Source organism: Rhipicephalus microplus, chromosome 3 (genome assembly GCF_043290135.1).
Source record: "Rhipicephalus microplus isolate Deutch F79 chromosome 3, USDA_Rmic, whole genome shotgun sequence".
NCBI lineage: Eukaryota > Metazoa > Arthropoda > Arachnida > Ixodida > Ixodidae > Rhipicephalus > Rhipicephalus microplus.
This window is the reverse complement of record NC_134702.1, coordinates 33,834,926-33,856,584: the sequence shown is the minus strand read 5'-3', so window position 1 is coordinate 33,856,584 and position 21,659 is coordinate 33,834,926. Positions and strand designations below refer to the sequence as shown.

General features: G+C 46.4%; 1 protein-coding gene across 1 annotated transcript; it reads left to right on the top strand.

Annotated features, from left to right (window-relative positions):
* The first annotated feature begins 16,119 nt into the window (after nt 1-16,119).
* Nucleotides 16,120-20,458, top strand: LOC119161939 (uncharacterized). Its single transcript, XM_075887788.1, has 2 exons — nt 16,120-16,635; nt 18,763-20,458. The coding sequence occupies exons 1-2, from the start codon at nt 16,259-16,261 to the stop codon at nt 20,375-20,377; spliced, it is 1,992 nt and encodes a 663-aa protein (XP_075743903.1). The 5' UTR covers nt 16,120-16,258; the 3' UTR covers nt 20,378-20,458.
* The last annotated feature ends 1,201 nt before the right edge of the window (nt 20,459-21,659 follow it).

The window sequence follows — 21,659 nt, the reverse complement described above, 5'->3', positions numbered from 1 at the left end:
GTTAACTGCAATTGTAAATGGCTAACGCATTCTTTTTGCGCACGAGGTTAGAGTCTTCGATTTTTCTTTTGACAGCTTCGATAGCAGATTCAATGCAAACTTTTATCACGTATATTTCTTTTTTTTTTTTTGTCTGCAGCACTCGGTAAAAAGATTGCTTTCATGGTTTTTCGAAACTTTCGTCAGGCGGCAAAGTTTAACACACCCACCTCCCAAATGACAAAACGCTCATAAAATGGCGGTTCCTCTTGTATTGTTGGATAGTGCGAGAAAGTGAAGATGACACCATTGTTGAACGAAGTAGACAGGGTATCGTGATGCGAAGTTCAATTCAAAGCTGTGTGGTGGTAACATCAGTACTTTCTAGCAACATTGTTAGAACATAAATGTAGGTTACTTTACATATTGAATGGGGGTAGCTGACGAGGTGCAGTCTGTGAATTTTGTGGCCAGTTATTCTTTTGCGCTTGTTGTAGTTGCACATATTGTGGCTGTTTGCTTGCTATTTTTGTTGTGTGCAAACTTTAAGGCTAAGAAAAAACTCCATGCCTGTGATCGGAGGTCATACGCCGCTGTGGGCGTACTTTGGAGGTGGCAACATTATTACTTGATAACCTGGGGTCAGAGATTGTGAAATATACTTCCCCAAGTCGGAACATTTACTAAATGCCCTATGGGAACATGCATATGATACCGCGACCTTTCTCCAGCTGTTCTCACAGCTTGGCTGAACAACTGCGCGACAGGCTAAAATACGGCGTTACGTTTCTTTCACTGACCTCCATTAGCCAACTCCTAAACTTCAAGAATTGTGAGAGCAACATGACTTGCCCTTTTTTGTTTTCCTTGTGTTATACAGGGTGCAATGTTACAAAGAGGAACAACTAACCTTCAGTCATTAACTCCTGCTTCAGGCATGTGACCCAATTAATTGCTCTGTTCTATTTGCTGAGTAGCTCATATGTTAAACAGTGCTTATCTGTCTTGTTTGTAAGGAGGCTGCTCCTTTTTTTTTAGTGTTACCGAATGTACATATGTGGTGCTTGATAATGTGAGGGTACCTTGTGCCGACATCAAAGCAGCCGAGAGAGACCCGCATTTTACGTCATAGCGTTCCATCTTTTCCTTCGACGTTTTCCTTATCAACATTACTTACTTTGAGAGATCGAAGAGCCCATTCTCGCTGAGACAGTCCAACACACACGGCTTCTTTACAGAAAACATTGCACGGGTGCTCTAGGTTCCCCTTGACAAGTTTGTGCTCGCATTTCATTGACCCAGTGAAGATGAAAAATAACTTTCTGTACATAAGTGCTAGAACTCTACTGTTGTACCAAATGTGAGATAAAAAAATGTCTATTTGTAAATATTAATAGACTACAGTTGTGTGTCACATGAAAAAGAAAGTGTTTCTAGTTGTTTACAGAGAAAAAAAAGACCTTTTTGTGCTCAAGTTCTTGCCTGTGTAAACAACTTTGCCTGCTTTTTCTATAGAGGTACATTTTGTATAATCATTTGTAATATTTTTTAATGGTGCTGCCAGTGTTGTCTTGTGCGCGGCCTTACTTGGCAGAGACTTTATGTTTTTCAGTCACACACACTTGTGCCGCTGTAAGTTAAATTAGGTTTGGAAGATGCAGTTAAGTATGGTATTATCACACCTGGTCTGCTAAGTGGAACGTTGCTGCTGTAACCTACTGAATGTAGTTCCTTAGTGGAATCCTCTATGGTAGATAACAGTGACTTAGAACGACATCACAAAACGTGAATGTTGCATCATTTATGGCTGCAAAGAATGCTTCACTGTGATGTCTGTGGCTTTTTCTCCTCTTTAAAATGAATTTCTAAAGGTATGTGACATACAAGAACACAGCGCACACAGTTGTAACTGGTAGCATTCATGGTGCCTGTTATATCTGTCACGACTGTCGTGTGTCAACCGTGTCGCATCGCACTTTGCAAGCTTGCAATGCTTGTGTTTTGGAAAGTCTCTAAAAATAGAAAGGACAAAGAATGCGTGCATCGTTCTTATGATCGGATATCATAAAAGTGCATCTTTTGTCAGCAGCGGATCGCCAGGCAGCCTAACCACACAGAGGGCATATTAAGGGTAAGCTAATCTCCTCCATATTCCCAAATGCTCCTCAACTGCACTTAAGGGAGTGCAATGTTGACGCTCAGCTAGAGTGCTTACTGTATTGTGGTAATGCTCTTTTGTGATTCTTGAGCTCTCGTATTGTGATAGGGCATCTTCAGCATTTGCTTAGAGAAAACTGAGAGTTTCAAGCAATTCATTATTATTGAACCTTAGGAGTGCCATTCAAGTGAGATGACTATTACTTCACATGGGGTATGGTACTGCATCTAATTGGTGAATTTGATGAATTGTTGAAAAGAAGCTATATGTGAACACATTGGTGAAAGCCGGTATTTGCTAGATGGAAAATAATTAATCTGTATCATGCTGCCCCCAACATAGATACATTTTATCACCATGTTTAGGAATAAGGACAGCGTTGATACATCAGCATCCAGCTGTTGTACATTTCTAGCACTTTAGGATACTTTCTATTCTACTAATCTTTTTTAGTGGTGTTCCATTCTTGCTTACATGCGTGTGGTAGTAGCCTTTACATTAAGTAATATTTCAAGCTATGCTCCAAGCTATGCTTCTTGGCAACTTGGTTTGAACAGGTTCGACACATTGCCCATCTCTTGAACCTCTACCAGGCATGTGCTTGCATGGGCCACTTGTTGCTGTGGACCGAGAATCCCCCTTAGCAAACTTTTCTATAGTGTTTGTAAGGTTCGGTTTTATTACGCATGACAGTATATACGCGTGTGTATACATAAAACAGGTGACGAGTTGTAGTATGTGGTAGGCTGTGACGAAAATCGTCTATCCTTTTTTCCAACCGTGGCTTCTAAGATGCAACCCTAAGCCCGGCACCACTAAAGTCACACACGGAATGTGGAACCATAGCCTCACACTAACGAAGGCGCAGTGTTTCCCTTGCCAAGAATGCAAAAATATCTGAAGCATGTCGCTGCGTATGTGACCTTTGATGGTACGGGCTGTCAGTCACTGTTACTTTGACACCACAGCTCTGAGCACATAGCAGTGTCTGCCATCTAAAGGGAATAACATTCCTCGCAGTGTTGCTGCCGGCATTGAGACGGGTAGACTAGACGTGCAAATGTTGATGGATTTGGGGAAATAACTATTTTTCTGTGTGCATAACGTAGAGGCCCATAGCTGCACTTAATGTATATATTACTAACCAGCACAAAACCTCACCACGCTGGGTTTAAGAATGAAAGCACAATGGGCAGCGGACATCTATTTTCTTATCCCACTTTTTGTGTCGCCAATCAAGAAGCTGTTCAGCATACGCTGCATGGAGGTTGCAGATTCGTTGCAGAGAAAGGCAAACACACTGAAAGAAAAAATTATAAGCTCTTGGTGTTGTATTTAAAACGTGAATTTGCCTTTCACATTCCATTTCTTAAAGCAGCTCTAGTATACGGTGAACCGCTGCTGACTGGGAATAACAAAAAGTAATAGTGAACTCGCACTGTCTGGATTGCACCTGGGCAATATCCCTACACGAATTCTGCATTTAAGGTGCTTACCAAGTGTGTGTTAACTGTAAAGAATTGGTTTCAGTTATAGCCTTTACTTTTTTTTGCACATGTGTAAGTGTGTAAGAGAAAGAAAATTAAGGAGACCACGTGTGCGTGATGCTGCAGTGATGGGAAACGTATACAAAATGAGCGTCGCAATGTGTCGTGAATGTTTGTACATATTGTATTCTTAAAAGAGGTTTGGAGTAAGTATTTATTTTCAAGCATGCGTACGTGTAGGCTTACGCTTAGGGATACGTAGGTTGTATTTCTTCTCCTTCATCTGTCATAGGGACATGTAACAATGCGGGCATCTGTGTATACACGACCTACTTAGTGTTTGCTGTGTTAAAGTCGTAGCGAGCGGTTCGTTGCATACACATTGAATTTTGTCTGTCGACTTGTAGTTAGTGCAGAAAGAGTCCTCCTAGTAGATGTACATGCGAGGTCTATGAGTACATAAGTGAAAAATAAAGGCAAGGATTATGAAATGGTCAAAGCTGTCTTGTTGATTGCATGTGCATAATTCACCTTTCCATGCTAAGCCTGAAATCCCTGTAAAGAACTGCCACATCACTGTGATGCCGTGCACCCTTTAAATATGATAGGGTGTAGAGACACTCTACTTCCAGAACAAGACTGCTTGCTTTTAGTCTGCGTTTGGTTTTCTGTTGTGCAATTTATGTTTCTCCAGACTCTTCAACTTGGATGGATTTGGTAAGTTGTCAGCTTGTCACTGGTGCTTCGCTATGCTAACATTTTACATGTTCAGAAACTGTGAGGTCACGGTAATTTTGCTTATTAGGAGCGAAGCTCCTTGCATGGGTCTGTCTATGCTCTGATGTATGTAGTAGTAAGTAGCCACCGGTGGCACATACCCGCTCTAGAGCGGGTATGTGCCGCAGGGAATGCAAGATGGGAGATGGCAGTACTTAACGTGTTCACTAGATGGACGCACGGATGGACGCATAGACGGACTAGAAGGCGGATGGACGCATGGACGGACAGAATGATGAACGGACTCGCAGACGAATGCACGGACAGACGCATGGATGGACGCGAGGATGGTCCCGCGGACGGACGGAAGCAAGAAGGGATGGACGGAAGCACGGATGGGCTGAAGGACGCTTCGCCCCACTCATCATTCGCTCCGTGGATATGTTGTGGCTTTTTTTCTCTCCAACGTGCATTCTACACAACTAACCATAGGCGTATCATCCGGGGGGGGGGGGGGGGGGGGTTGTCGAATGTATGTTTTGGTGTTTGGCAGCTATAGCCCCGTTTAACGTGTATATATGTATCCTTGTTGACGCTTGGTACAAATCCATCCCGACGACTAACATTCATGATAAACTTATTGAACAAACTATTGTGGTATCTCTAGATGTCAACCGCCAAAGCATAATCAGAGAGAGAGGCGTGATAGCAAGATGAGCGTCGCGAATTGGACCCGGAAATTCGACTAAGGGCGCCATTTCTCGGCCTCGGCCTTCTGCATTGTGATTCAACTTCGTGGTATCCAAGAAAGCACGTCGTGTCACCTTGGGGTATGAAAAGTCATATCAAAGTGTTAGTGCTTCAATGTAGTATATATATATATATATATATATATATATTGTGAAGAAGAAGATGTGCCTGCAGCAAGCAGCATCGCCAACGCCCGGCTCTCGGCGGCTCGTGCTTCGGTTCGTTGCTGTGCCGATCGCTGGACGGTTCTTCACACTGTCTCGTCGCTGTCTTTAACGGCTAATAAACCTCTTCACATTTGGTGGTGGTGCTGTTAATCCCCGTTGCTACACCCTGGAGCTGCGAAGCCGCACGCTACCGCCTGTCATGACTGAAAACGCCACTCCATCGGCGCCTTCGTCCCAGTTCAACTGCCCTGGCCGTCCTAGGCTACGGGACCCGAAGGTCTTCAGCGGTGCGGATGGGACCGACGTCGAAGACTGGCTCGAGCGCTACGAACTGGTGAGCGCCAACAATAAGTGGGATGAAGCTGACAAGCTGGGTCACGTCATATTTTATCTCACTGGCGTCGCCGAATTGTGGTTTAACAACCACAAACACAACATCCCCACATGGAGCGTCTTCTAGACGTCATGTGCTGAAGTGTTCGGTCGGCCGGCTGTCCGCAAGCAGCGGGCAGAACAGCGCTTGCGTGTCCGCTCTCAGCAGACTGGCTAGACCTTTACCAGCTATATTGAGGACGTCGTCGACCTTTGTCGACGTGCGAATGACTCCATGCCCGAATCTGACAAGGTCAAACACATCCTGAAGGGCATCGACGACGGCGCATTTCAAATGCTCTTGGCAAGAAATCCGAGCACAGATTCCGAAGTCGTCAGCTTGTGTCAGAGCTACGACGAGTTGAAGAAGCAACGCACTCTGACTCGGCAGCCTCAGCGTGGTGGTGAGTCACTGTCCAGTTTCGACACGCCGCCTCACAATTCATCGTTTCTTCAGCAAGTCTGGGCCTTCGTCCGTGAGGAAGTCGCCCGCCAACTTTCCCTAGTGCCCTTCACTCACGAGACCACCACCCGTCTACCTGCCCCGCTTCGCACTGCTAATTCGGAAGAGGTTGCCCAAGCTGTTCCTCTTGCGCACCACGAGCCGCCTCTATCCAGCCGTGTTCACTGCCAGCGTGTCACGCAGCCGGCAGTTCAAGAGGCAAGAACTGCGCCATTTTCGAACTGTCTTAGCCCTCGCCCCTCTCCTGCTAACGTGGCCGCAGTAACTGTTGAAGGTTATTGTACTTTCGCCCTTGTGGACACCGGCGCCGCTGTTTCTGTTATGGCCGCTAATGTCTGCTGTGTATTACGTAAAGTCACGACGCCGCTTTCGGGACTGTCGCTCCACACCGCAAGTGCACAGCAAGTAACGCCTCTCGCAGCCTGCACTGCAAGAGTGTCCATCAAAGGCATTGTTTACATTGTGGAGTTTATTGTCCTCGCTGTCTGTTCGCATGACGTCATCCTCGAGTGGGACTTCCTATCCCGCCATAATGCCGTCATCGACTGCACACGCGCTGAAGTTGAGTTTTCACCCTTTTGTGATGTCCAATTACTTGACGCTCTTCATCAGCTGCCGAAGTTGTTCGTGCATGAAGATACCGATATTCCGCTAGAAAATTTCGCACGTGTTCCCGTTTCATGCAACTCCTACATTGCCGCTACAGTCTTTTTTATGCCTTCCAATATCTTCACGAGCCGTCGAGCTCTGCCGCTATCTTTCGCAAGGATTGACCTTGCCTCCGAATGAAGCAATATGTTCATACTCAACCCGCTTTCCACCCGCTTTCTGTCACTTTGCTTGCGGGGGAATGTGTCGGCCGCGTGCAGGATCTCGACCCTTCGTCTTTGGTTGAGGTCCCGGATGCATGACTACTGCGACCACCCAAAATCACTGTCGGCCCTCGAGGAGTCGTCCAAGGATACGTTTTCCAGCACCATCGCCGACACCCTCACTCCCACCGAACATGCCGACCTGCTTGATCTTCTGCATGAGTTCCGGAATTCTTTCGATGTGTCGCAACCTCAACTAAGCCGCAAGTCGCAAGTCAAGCGTCATGTTGACACCGGCCTACACCAGCCACTGCGTCAAAGACCATACTGTGTCTCCACTGAAGAGCGCCGCGTCATCAACGATCAAGTCGAAGATATGCTTCGTAGAGACGTCATTCGACCATCTCACAGTCCCAGGGCGTCTCCTGTCGTCCTGGTGCGTAAGGAAGACGGATCTATCCGATTTTGCGTGGACTATTGTCGTTTGAATGAGATAACCCGCAAGGGCGTATATCCTTTGCCGCGCAATGATGACGCCATTGACACTCTTCACGGAGCGGAATTCTTCTCGTCGCTAGATTCTTCTCGTCGCGAGATGAGCGAGATGCTTTTCTCGCTCATTGTGCTTTTACCTCTCCGAATTCCAGTGAAGGCACGCGAGTACAACAAAATGTCACCTTTCCGAATTCCAGCGAAGGCACGCGAGTGCAACACAATGAGCGAGAAAAGCAGTCTGTGAACGAGAGTTTTTGGTTGAAAAACAAACCTTACAGAAAAACCGACTTGCAGATTATTAAAAACTGTTCATTGACAATCTTGTGCAAACCATGTTGGGCAGTCGTGAAGGTCTACGGACACAGCGAAGCTACTTGCCAAAGTTTTGCATAGCTAAATATATGGGTACTTGCACTTACGATCAAATATAGTTTGATTCTCTGCATAGTGCACATTTTTTCATCGGAATTCTCAAATTTGACGTGAACGTTTCTGCCTAGTTTGCAGGCCTTTATTTCAAAAGTACATATGACAAAGTAGTGAAAATCCCGCATTACTTTCTCAGCATAATTTGGAAGTGCATCACTATAAAACTGCCAAAAGCACGGATGGTCGCGTGGACGGACGCTTCGCTCCACTCATCATCATTCACTACGTGGATATGCTGTGACTTTTTTTTTCGTCGCTTTGCGCTGACATGATTTAGAAACTAAGCGGTGCTACTATCACGAATATAATTCACGAATATATAAGAGAATAATGTCTGCATACGAAAAAAACATGTCGCGGTGTGTCACAAACGAGCGCTCAGAAAATAGCGCACCGCCGAATTCTGGCGACAGTGACGATACCAAGCGCCAGAAAGACGCCTCAAAGTAAACCATAAAGAAGAAAACAAGCATCTAGACTCCCCGGGTACGCCGTCTCTCGCCCTCGGAAGCGTAGTTTCGCCGACCAACCTCCTCACATCGGCCGCCGAGCAAACCCTGGAAGGATATCGAAGAAAATGGGCATGGTGATGCAGAATTGCATCACGTGTCGCAGACGGTCCTTGAAACGTCTCGCTCTTTTCCCAGCCTTGGCTGTGCATGGTGCCGACGAAACGATTAGAATTTTCTGGAATCTAGCGAGAAGGGAATTTAAGCGAGCAGTGGAGAAGGGAAGGCAGGAGAAGAAGGAAGTTTGGGCCAGTGTGCGTAGGGTCATTCCGCCGTGTCGGCGAAGGCTTTTGTCGTCAGTGACAAAGCAGGTAATGAAGAGGGTTTCCAACTGAAGGGTGAAGGCTTGTGCTACAAGCACAAGAGCATGTCTACAGCCAGCGAGCGAAGACGCGTGGCAGCAGATGCTCGTGAGAAGCCGACGTGTTACCGGCGAGGAAATTTGGTGCTTGAAGTGCGGCCAGTTGAAGACGCGAGGTTTTCTGGAACAGAAACTTCGGGGGCAGCGGACCGACAACAGCGCTGGACTTTGAGTGAGTGATTCTTGGAAGAGTATCATTCACACTTTGTTCCAAGGACTTTGGACTGAATAAGTTTTCGAACTCTTTAGTCTTTAAGTGTCCTGGTTGTGTGATGCACGTGTTTGCATTGTAACGCGTATTGTTGTTTGTGTGCATTGTTTCGAGTGTAGCTGATTGTATTGGGTAGTCGATTGTTTATTTAGTGAAATATTGTACTGAACTATTGCCGAGAGTGCATATTTGTGCATCATTTGATCTGCCATACTTGAGAATACGATATTGTTTTGTTTATGAACTCTCGGCTCTGACTCGTTCTTTGGGCCACAGCTGGCGTCCGCTGGTGCGCCAAGTAGGACCACTTCTAACTTGTCCGTGCTTTCGTGGTGCTGTTCGGGGGGCCGATACTTCGGCTCTTGGTATGAGCCCGGCGATCGCTTCCCTAATTAAGGGGACCTGTGACACGGTGTTTGTGAAGGCTTTGACACTCTGTGAGATTTCGGGCAGGAATCTCGGTCGCGAGCGTTTTCAGTCGGCTTGGCGACGGGAATTATGCTGCAGCAATGGTCGTACTAGTACCCACCGGAACAGGTCTCGCCGGAGTCGATCTCTACTATAATTTTCACTAGGCAACGGTTTGTTTTAATGGTGAAAGTCATACACAAATCCAAGGCGATAGGCCACGTTCAAGCATATCACATGTCGACTGTTCGAACGTACGTGTGCTAAGGTATACTCGAGCCAGAGACTAACATTTCCGTTGAACCTTCGCACGTTCTACTAACATCTAAACACGTACACACACACACACACACACACACACACACACACACACACACACACACACACACACACACACACACACACACACACACACACACACACACACACACACACACACACACACACACACCCTGCACTCACACACGCACACGCCGTGTGCGACAGAATACTCGGCTCATCCAACGAACTTTGCTTGTATGCGAGCGTACAATATATTGATACATATTTTTACTATTCCTGAACTGCTAAATGCACTTTGAAGAGTTGTCTAGTGAGAAGGTGCAACGCAGGCAAACTTGCAGGCCAATCACAAACGTAAAAAGCTATGATGTAGATCATGCAACTCAAGCTGATAAATAAAGAGATGATGGTCATAGATCTAAAGCAGCATCATGAGAAACGTTGTGTGGGCCGTTGTAGTGTTCAAGAGTTTTATTGTTCAGTAGCGTGGCAAACAGCACAAGAATAAGAAACATAAATCTGAAAAAATATGCGACGAATTAAAAAAAAATACATTTATTCGCTTCATCCGTTCGTCCATTTACATTGTCATGGCTGGAAGGGCACACCGAGTGATTTCTGCAACTAGCGACATAACTCACAACAATAAATGCACAGAATGAAGAAACATGGGTGGACGCGGACATTTTATCATGCAAGATAAAGAACAATACATATATTACAATAACTTTTGGAAGAAATGAAATAAACTCCGTGCAAGTGATGTTTCACGCAAAAAACAGACACATGACACAGCGGAATACCGTTGATTATCTTTTTCAATTGACACGAAGATGATTCTGCGTATTACATATCATATTATATGCCACATATGCTACTCTAAATTTATGAGAATCGTTATATGCAAACTTAGGTTTTTGCATTGCCATTCACACCTCTCGTATTCGCGAACCACGTCTGCAAGTGAAAGTTGCCACCGAAAAGCAAGGAGTATATGCAATGGGAGAGAACAGAGTTATTATGCCATGGTGTGAAAGTTATGTTAAGCAATATATCTTAATTAGTTGAACTTGCGCCCTTACAGCTGGACGAAAAGTAGCGCATAGTGATTGTCCTTTTTTACTACCCACCACGATGGTCCAGTAGTTATGATGCTCCATTGCTGACCCGCAGGCAAAAATTTGGCGAAAATGCTTGAAGCCCGTGCACTTTCATTTAGGTGCACGTTAAACATCCAAAGTTGTAAAATTTCCGGAGCGCCCCACTACGGCGTCTCTCATAATTATATTGCGGTTCTCATAATCGTCTCTCATAGTCACCTTGTCACCCACAGAAGATCACACTGCGTATAAGGGGGATCAGTTTTTTTTTTGTTTAACTCAATTTGTGCTTGCACTGATGACTCCACCTTTTCAGCGATTGACTCACCTTTGAGTGCTTATAGAAAAATTGTCGCGTATAGAGCAGCGGTCTTGTGGCAGTCACACTCATTGTGGCTTCTGAAATTTTCGAGCGCGTTCTTTTGACGTGTGAACGTGGATGGGACGAAGCTTGCACCAAGAACTTAGTGAGTTCCTTTGCCATGACCTTTCTTTCCCAAAGGAAAAATTTCTTGCTCCCTCTTGATATTTGGAATACACCAGCAACCAGGAAAAGATTTCCTGCTGGTGAGATTGCGCGCGCGCGCGCGCGCGCATGTGTGTGTGTGTGTGTGTGTGTGTGTGTGTGTGTGTGTGTGTGTGTGTGTGTGTGTGTGTGTGTGTGTGTGTGTGTGTGTGCATGTGTGTGCGTGTGTGCGTGTGCGTGTGCGAAATTTTCAATTGAGACCAAGTGAACATTTCTCAACAATGATTGCCTTGCCCCCGGAGATTGCCCGATAAAACATCTGGGATTGGAGTACTTCATTGATATCAAAAGTCACAGTGCAACTGTATTGTCAACAATGGTTGCGAGAAGGTCTGCCTGAAAAATAACCTGTTCGAAATCGTGCTGCCAACGTGCAGCATAACTTACAAAAAAAAAATACTTATGGCCTATCGCAAGAATGTGTGGATGCGTGCAGTAAACTAAAAAAAAATTGTTGACTAAGAGCTATCACTGCGTCAAGGCTGCTTGAAATACAGAGCTGAACATAAAAATCATTCCTATGGGCACGGAGTCACTCTCATTCCACGTTGTAAGCGGAGCCATCCTTGACTTGTAAAACGCACTGCGCCCTGACGAAGACTACGCTATCTACGCTTAACAGATATGAACGATCAACGATGTCTTCTCTGTTCGGGTGGGTCGTCGCAATGATGCCTGCGTTTTCATTTCAATGGTGCGGCGAGAGGCCGTTGCTTCAAACGACCACTGTACCGGTTATTTACTGTGTTTTTTACTGCTATTACTTTTGCTTATTACCTTACTACTCACCTCACAAGCATTTCGCATTGAGATGGGGGACGGGGTCTCATAACTTTAATGTACGTGTACACAATCTACTCAAACTACCACTGATAATCACGTCAGAAAGGAAAGCTGATGCCTTTGCACCCCTCCCCTCCGTTGAGTCGGCCTGACCCCCCCCCCCCCCCGAAAACATTTCTGGCTACGCTCGTGCCGTTTATTATTATTATTATTATTATTATTATTATTATTATTATTATTATTATTATTATTATTATTATTATTATTATTAATATTATTATTATTATTATTATTTTTATTATTATTGTTGTTATTATTATTATTGTTGTTATTATTATTGTTATTATTATTATTATTATTATTATTATTATTATTATTATTATTATTATTATTATTATTATTATTATTATTATTATTATTATTATTATTATTATTATTATTATTATTATTATTATTATTGTTGTTGTTGTTGTTGTAGTATTGCTGAAATGTCGTTTCACGACGCCGAAACTTGACCGCTCGTGTATTGAACGGGAAGCTAGGGATGTCAAATTCGTACCACTGAATCGATGGCTAATATTTTTTTCATCTGAGGCCTCCTGGCATGTTGTATGTTTTGGTTGTTTTGAAAGTTACACAGTATGGTTTATTTAGTAGTCTCAAATTGGAATTTATTATTCATAGCTCTTCTTACTGACGCCGTAACCTCTAAAAGGATATGGAGTGTGATCCATTCAAATCTTATTGCCCGTTCCCCAGAGTGGGTAAATTCCAATCATACCGCTGGATCATCGTCATCATCTCCGTGACCACGTTTACGCTTTTGGTGACGCTTGCGGCGTTGCTGTTCAGTAGCATAATTCACTACCTCCTGGCTTTGTAGTCTACTTTCTGCCCAGGACGTCAGCATTCAGTGGGCGGCAGAAAACTGGCGGCTAAACGAGTAGGGTACTGTATTTTATCAGCCGGCTGCACGTCCGCGGTTCAAGCCGTTCCGCCTTCGCCTAAACCTCCGCCATCTAGCGGCTTGACGCGGTCCTGGCTCGGCAAAAGCGAACGGAGCAAACTCCTAGTAGCTCGCGCTGGGCCTGCCGTCGTTAAGGTCTAGATAGACAAGAGGGTGCGGAACCCTCACGGTGCTCCCACCCTTCCCCACGCAGGATTGCCCAATAAAGTCTATTTCTCTCTCTCTCTCTCTCTCTCGCCTAAACCTCAAAAACTGGCACCAGGTAAAGCCAAACTTTTTTTTACATAAGGTGCAGCAGCCAAACACCGCATTACGTACGTACTGTGGCGCTATTGATGCCGATTAGGGAACACCACCACTGGCTTTGTTTGTTTTCCAATCGATAATTGTCCTGTATCGTAAAGCTTTTATTGAGCAAACACTTCTGGTGAACTGTCAAAAATAATTGAATAGATCTTGTTTGCCAGGAGGGGTGTCATGGCCACCTGACTTAAATATTGATAACGTAGGAGCAGTGTACTGCGCGCTTCGGCAGTCCGTTATGCTACTCTATCCAGTTAGGAATGAACCTAAAGCATAGCAAGGTTATCCTCAAGGGCTTTTCATCTGGTATCCTGGTAACTTCAACTAAAACTCACTTTAATAATACTCCGTCAGATGTATAGAGAGAATTGTCGTTTTCTTCGATAGCCTCATGGTTCATACTTGGGCGCTTTGGGGATGACGGGTATACTCCCACACCAAACATTCGCACGAGAAACACATTGAATATTGATACCATTCCAGGACACCGACGCACCTCACTTTCCGGCAGGGACCGTAGGGTAAGTGCACTAGATGAACTTGAAGCTGAATGTATACGGTGTGAAGACAGAGGACCTGCCCTGTTTTTTGCGGTCAGATCCAGCCGAATAATTCTGCAGCCAGCCACAAAAAAATGTTAGTTTCCGGAGACCAGCAGCAGACAGCGTGGCTGTATCCGTATTTGAAATTAGGCATAGAAATGAAGCTTTGTTCTTCCCACCTCCCCTGAGGCGGGAACCTACGCACGCCCATGCGCATACATAACACACCTTAAAAGTTAATGACAACGACAACCTGAGTGCCACCGGGGTCATAGGCCGAATGGTTGTTGTTCTGGAATGTAGCCACAGAGATATTTAGCTTCCCTATTGGGGAATTCGTAATGACTTTGAAAGAACATGCCCTGTTCAGTGTTATTAATAACACTGGACAGGGCATAATTCGTTAAATCCAATTGGCTTTAACGAATTCTTTACTAATGCCTCAAAATTCTATTTCGTTCATTCTTGAGCAGTCCAGAAATTTCAACGTCTATACATAAATGGGAATAATCCACTAATTTGGTCCCTAGTGGCCTATCCAAGACCAGTAATTTTCTGCCGTGCCCATAATAGTGTATCACCCTTCCACAGATGCACAGAAATTACTCTCGAAATGCCACACAATACACTCGAAAGACGGAATGTCCCGCCCCTGGTACCCAACTTGAATGAAGAATCCTAGGTAGCGTGGCGCCAGCTGCGGACACTCTCCTACCACAACCAATGGATACATATATACTAAGGTAGATCTCGACACACACGCACCACACTGCAGTTTCTGCGACTACAAAATAGACACCCTGCACCACATGGTAAGGAAATGTGCCCACAGTCCATGCATACAAGCCAGGGCTCAATAACCCAACAATGAAGGATGGGAGGCAGCTCCGATCTGAAGACCCAAGAGGCCCTTGTGAAACGTGCGATAACAGCGGCCCGCGCCAATGTGCTCCTGAACTTATACAAGGGTCCCAGCAGGGACATAGACAGAAAAAGTTTTTTCGAGGGGGAGGGGGACAAGCTACCTTTACGTATGTTCGTGCGTGCGTTTGTGCACGTATATATACACGCAAGCAAAATTCAGATTTTTCGGAGTGGTTGGCAGTTTAGCCCCCGTTTTTGGCCACGTCATTGGGTTCCAGTCCTCGATCTTGGCACTGAAATAATAAGTAAGTGTGTGTTTAATTCTTTCGCTGCCTTCCTTCCTGCATGCTTGCCTGCCTGCTCCTATTTGTTGGCCAATCGCAGGTTGTGGCTGATAGTTACGCTAACTAAAAAAAAATGAACGGTTATAGAATTGTCGGACAAAGCCACAAATTTATTTACGCATTTTGTATGTTTTTATTATTGGCATTATTACTTCAGTATTCGATCAAGTTCATTGCCGGTAGTGGGTGCGTGCAAGTATTAGGGACTTATCATGAACATCAACTACTGAGGAATCCCATAAGTAGAGTGTGTACCATAGGCGTGCAGTGTGTACGAGCGCTTATATTATCATCAGCATCAAAGACCGAAGAAGAAGGCAGCGTTCCACAAGCGTACACGAGCGGCTGTATACCAGCGGGCCTGTGCGGTCCTTGTTCTTCTTGTTCTTGTTAAGTGCCGATCGGAACACGTAAGTAACGCTTGAGGTTTTCCACTCAAATACACCTTTAAGTCTTTTATGTTCTGATGCGGGCGGATGCGCAGTTCTGAGCCCACTTGCCGGTTGGGTTCCGACCGGGCGTTCTGTCTGGTAGTGTCAACTTGTCCCCTTAGCCTTGCGGCGCATAGCTCAACTTCCGATTGCCTTAAAACGTTGAAGTTGACTGAAGCTTCTCGTTGCAGCTTCCAGCCACCGTCCTCGTTTGGCAGTGGCAGTTCACGCAGCGCTGCACTATGTTGTAGCGTGCTTGCCAGCTTTGGCGTAGAACTGCATCCTCGTTTTCGCACCTGCTGATTAGTCGGCTCCAAGTGCTTGCGGTAAATGATTCAACCAGCGCACAAAAAGCTTATACAAGTGGCTTCAGTTATCTGTAACATTTTAACGCTACAGACAGCTGTGCTATATATATACTTGTCATAGAATTCGCAATTACATAAGGCTATAGGCGTCTAGAAACGGACGCAAGAGAAGCAGGCATTATATACGCCGGTGCTTATGTTTTGCAGTTATATTTTAACACATGTTCGCGACCGCATAGGGTGCACCACAAAAATACAAAAAAAACCTGACACGAGCCTTGTTCCTTTCACTTACCCCCAACAGTTATTAATCGCAACATGGGAGTGAATCATGCCAGTATCATTTGGCGAAGTCGGGAACATTTTGTTCCTTGTAGAACCGCGGGCCGCTGGTAACATCTTTACAAGCAGTACGCGGCCCTTGGGTCCCGTCTTTACATCTGCTATTCATGATTGATCTCGCTTATTGCGTTCTGCAGGGTGAACTCGCATGAACATGGACCCTCCGACGAAGGACGCGGGGAAGATCTCGCGCTGGCAGCTCGTGTCATGGCGCCAGTATGGTTGTCTGGCGACGCTCGCGACGTTGTTCATAGTCTGGACCCTCAGCAGTCAACAAGGATTGACTCGGCGTTGGTTAACTGCTCCACATCCTAGAGGAGGGGTTATGCGAACACCTACACGACCAGCGCGTCGTCCTACAAGAGTAGGTCGTGTCGAGCGACCGATCCCAGTGGGCCACCGCATCGAAACCAAGGGTTGCACAATACCCGAATTCAACCCCTTCGACCCAACCATCAAGCGGCACCATCACCACAACCCTAACATCAGCTGGTGCCACGGGAAGCCGAACTTTCTCATCGTCAGGTGTGGTTCCATGTTTATAGCACTGTACTTGTGTAGAACGACGGTTTTGTGATTGTCAGTTTAAAAGTTGATTGATTGATACGTAGGCTTTAACGTCCCAAAACCACCATATGATTATGAGAGACGCCGTAGTGGAGGGCTCCGGAAATTTCAACCACCTGGGGTTCTTTAACGTCAGTTTAAAAGTATCTAGCCATACATAACAAGTTTGTATACAGGAGAAAGATCCGTGTCGATTGGGCGACAATCTTGCTTTGTTATAAAATTAGATAGCCAGAACTACAACCACAGGTGTTTCTATAGCATTTCAAAGGGTCTCTTTTTGAACGTCAACCACAGTAGACGTTTCAAAAGCATTCAAAGGATCTTTCCTAAAACACTTTCGAGAACCGGCGTTGATTTGTGGGAGTATACGTGATTGCCACGCAGAATGCTTGGGTTTGATTTCTGCTCAGACACTGGTATTTATTCTTTGCATTCGTCGGGTCAACGTTGCCAATGTCACTTTTTTTTCAACACTTTTTACCGAAGGCTGTTCCCATCGTCACTGTGTAGATATACACTGTGAATCTCCTGTGGCGCATATCCGCGTTACCACGTACCGCATCCCGTGGCATTCGGGTGCGAGCCACACACACACACACACACACACACACACACACACACACACACACACACACACACACACACACACACACACACACACACACACACACACACACACACACACACACACACACACACACACACACACACACACACACACACACACACACACACACACACACACACACACACACACACACACACACACACACACACACACATGCGCGCACAAAGACAGGCAGACAGACAGACAGACAGATAGATAGATAGATAGATAGATAGATAGATAGATAGATAGATAGATAGATAGATAGATAGATAGATAGATAGATAGATAGATAGATAGATAGATAGATAGATAGATAGATAGATAGATAGATAGATCATAGTTTTCTAAACATACACTAGAGGGAACTCTGGCGCTAGCGTCTGCGGGAGCTGCAAAGCATGGAGCCTCAGCGAGCATGGGAATAATTGATAGTACACGGATTTGCCTAGTCTTCGTACTTCACGTTCATTTTGGCTTCGCGTGGCTTGAGGCTGCTTTGTCACGAAACAACAACAGGCAAATGTTCAGCAGTTGCGCTTGATTACCTTAAACACTTAGGCTTAGCATTTCAAATCGGGCCACGAAGTTCAAGAAATGGTTCGTTCTTTCCTTTGAAACAATACCGAAACCAGCTATAAATGAAGCCACAAGTGCTATTCACCACCCACAAGTACCCTGTGCCACAGTCCCCTATAGTTAATTTAAGAAACATTTATTTGTAAGACAGACAGACAGTCCACCGCCACCACCAGTGTCTGTAAGCGCTGTCACGCGAAAGAGCAAAAAAGATACCCAGGATGAAACGAGGTTCGTACCTGGGCCCTCTCCGTGGCAGTCCAGTATTCTAGCACAGAGCTACGCCGGTGCTATGCAAAACTATGCAAAAAGACCCTATATAAACAGGCGTTATGTCGGGAAGGCGTTATACCGGTTGCCTCGCCTCTCCGTAAAATGACGAATAGACCAGACAACTGGGGTTGGGATCCTGCGGCTATCGTTCCAAAACCACATTATTATGAAAGACGCGGTATAGTGGAGGGCTCCGGAAATTCCAACAATGCGGTGCTCTTTAAGGTGCACCGACATTGCAGAGTACATTGACCTCTACCATTTCGCTTCTGTCGAAACGCGACCGCCGCGGTTGTGCTCGAACCCGCGACCTTTACGTCAGCAGCCGTGCACCGTAACCACTACACCACTGCGGCGGTTCTGACAAAAAAATGATTTATGGCGTTGTGCATGGGCGCTCTTTTCCAAGCATACTGATATTAGTAGCCCCATTTACAACGGGTTCCAAAATGCGGCTCTTCCAGCTCTCGCTGTTACTGTGCTGTTCTTTCCGAGCAGATCTGGCGTCTTCTTTTTTTGTTTTTCTGAGTGGCTTCGGCATGGTGTTTTTCATCTTCCTAGCGCCCTCTCCAGCGTCCGATAGTATACGGTACGTGATACATACGGACCTCGTCTTTGTGCAGGCACGGCTTCGTACACGTTCTCAAAGACAAGCTTGATGAGCACCACGTGATTCAGAAAGACTTGCTGTGCTTCTACCGGGAAATGCAACGAAACCCGTATTCGGCGTCACCGGACAATATTACCTTTTACGGCGACCGACAGCCACTGATTTTCGACAAGCCGTTGAAGGAGGAGTTCGTCTCTGTCGAGTGTGCCACGAAACAGTCCCCTAACCGGACCTTTCACCAGCAGTACCTGCTCAACGCGGTTATCAAAAAGGATGTCGAGGACCGCTGCGCGAAGACAAACCTCTCGACGCCTCACAATCTTAGCGTTCTACTGCTCGGTCTGGACTCGATGTCGTATCTTCATGCGGAGCGGCACCTACCAGAGACGATAAGGTTTGTGCGCGAGGAGTTGGGGGCTTTCGAGTTGCGCGGATACACTAAGGTTGGCGAGAATTCCTACCCAAATCAGCGCGCTCTCGTCACGGGCCTCGATTTCGACGAGACGGTGAAGTACGCGCCGGACGGATTCTACGACAGTATCGTGCCGCGCATGATCTGGCATCAGTATGCCGAAAGGGGCTACCGAACGTTGCTTCTCGAGGACTGGGCTCTGTATGCCATTTTCGATCACTTCGCGCACGGATTCAGGTTTCCCCCGACAGATTACTATCCGCACAACGCCATCCTGGCCATGGAGAAGGCCTCTGAGTGGATAGGGGCAAATCGTCGGCTGCCCCGATGTTTGGGACCGAAGCTGCTTGCCGAGGAAATGTTGGACTACTTCACTAGTTTCACGCGGCTAATGAGCGAGAGGCCTTTCTTCTCGTACTTTTGGGTGAACGAAATCACGCACGACAATCTGAACATGGCTGCGCTTGCCGACAAACCTTACCAGCGACTCCTCAGATCGCTGCGTTCGTCCGGAGTGCTCAACCACACGGTTCTCCTTTTTGTCAGCGACCACGGCCAGCGTTTCGGCGAATCGCGCTACTCGTTCATCGGCAAGTTCGAGGACCGCCAACCGTTCGCCTACGTGGTCTTCCCGAAGTGGTTTCTCGAGCAGAACCCGAGAGCAGCTCGAAGCCTTCTCGTCAACCAGCTGCGCCTGACCACCCCGTACGACGTGCACGCTACGCTCGTCGAGCTGTTGGACTACCCGAGCTCCCAGCGACGACACACTGCGTATGGCCGTAGCCTGCTGCACGAAATACCGGAGACAAGGACGTGCGCTGATGCGCACATCCGACCCCATTGGTGCGCCTGCAACGTCCTCGGTGACGTCACAGTAAGCAGCGAAATGGCCGGGACAATGGCTCAGCAGGTTATTTATGGGGTCAACAAAATACTGCTGCAGGAGGCAGGGAAGTGCTCCAGGCTCCGCGCAAACAGTGTCCAGGATGTAACGGCGTTGCAGGCGGCGACGCGGACTGGGGAGGTACAAGAAGCCGCCTATTATTGGGTCACGGTTCAGGCATTGCCGGGAAATGGACTTTTCGAGGGTACAGTACGTGTCAGTGGCGACAATATGACCGCTCTGGGCGATTTCAGCCGTATTGACGCATTTACCGGACCCTTCTGCGTCTTTGATAAACACATAATTGGGCTGTTTTGCGAGTGTCTCAGCTAATAAACGGCTTACTTCGTACACAGGAGTGGTTTCGATAGTTCACCCCTTCCCTTTCTGATACCGTGCACTTCGCATAGATGCGTGCCCACGCACACATGCAATCTCTACCCCCTCACCCCCCCCCCCTAGCTGTTTAATTTCTAGCAGTAATATTGGGGCTGGGACACAGTCTCCCTATTATTTTTATTGACTTAGACGTCTTACGAGTCCAATAGTATCCGGCGACCACCGTAAACACGTATGGTAAAAAAAAGCCCGCATATTTGCGAGTTTCGCTGCAAAGGTCGTCGAAAGACGAGTCTTCTGTCTGGAGGCGCTGCGTGAGATATGGACGCCATCTGACAGTAATGTCGGGAGATAGGAGCTTGTAGAGAGCTGAGGGCCACAGGCAGGTGGCAGCACCATGTTGTTGGCAGATCGCTTTTCCGTGCATAGCGCGGTATCTTCAGCAGAGCGTTAAGGATAACTCTGCTGAAGAGTGTTTCTTAACGCCGCTTAATACGTAAGTATTCATTCGGTACCTCAGATACGCGTAATTTTTGCTTTTTGGTCGAAAATATTTTCGTGTATGGACGCAACCACCAGATCAAGATGGCTGGGTGCTGAGGGAGTGTTTCAAACTTTTGCCGGGTGGCTGAAGGGTGCGACATACAGTAAAACAGACCAGAATCTCCTCGTTCAAGTATCCCAAGATTATGTCTTCAAAAATAAAACCGAAGCAAGATGCGCAATGCCTGAAACAGCGAAAGAGGACGATTCTGAAGGCTAATCAGGTCCAGAAACAGCCTATGATTGATGCAGGTTGTCTCTTGGTTGATTCTCTCTTTAGTAAAGGGTAAGAGAAGGATTGACATCACTTCCTCGCTCAGCGGGCCTCGTGGTGCGGTTTAGTACACTCAACTCATGGTGCGCGCGCTAGGGTTACTCAACGTGCGAGAGGGCGCTCCCATCAAAGCACCTTAGTATGCGCTCGCGCTTTGCCACGCCCGCTTTCGTTGTGACGTCACCGCTGGGTGGTATCTAACGTGCGCTTCACGAAGAGCTCGTCTTGTGCTTTTATGCTTACTACTGATGTCCGCGACATACAAACAAAGTATACAACGAACCGCTCACGCACCACTGCGTCCAATGATATAGCGCTTCTTGAAGGCCAACTCCGGCAATTTGTTGAGGTCAGTGGATTCCAATGAAATTCGCTCGGTACGTTCTTTTGTACTTTTCGTCATTTATGCCAAATCACAGACTTGAGAGATGCGCCAATTGCTTGGAAATAAATTTTAAA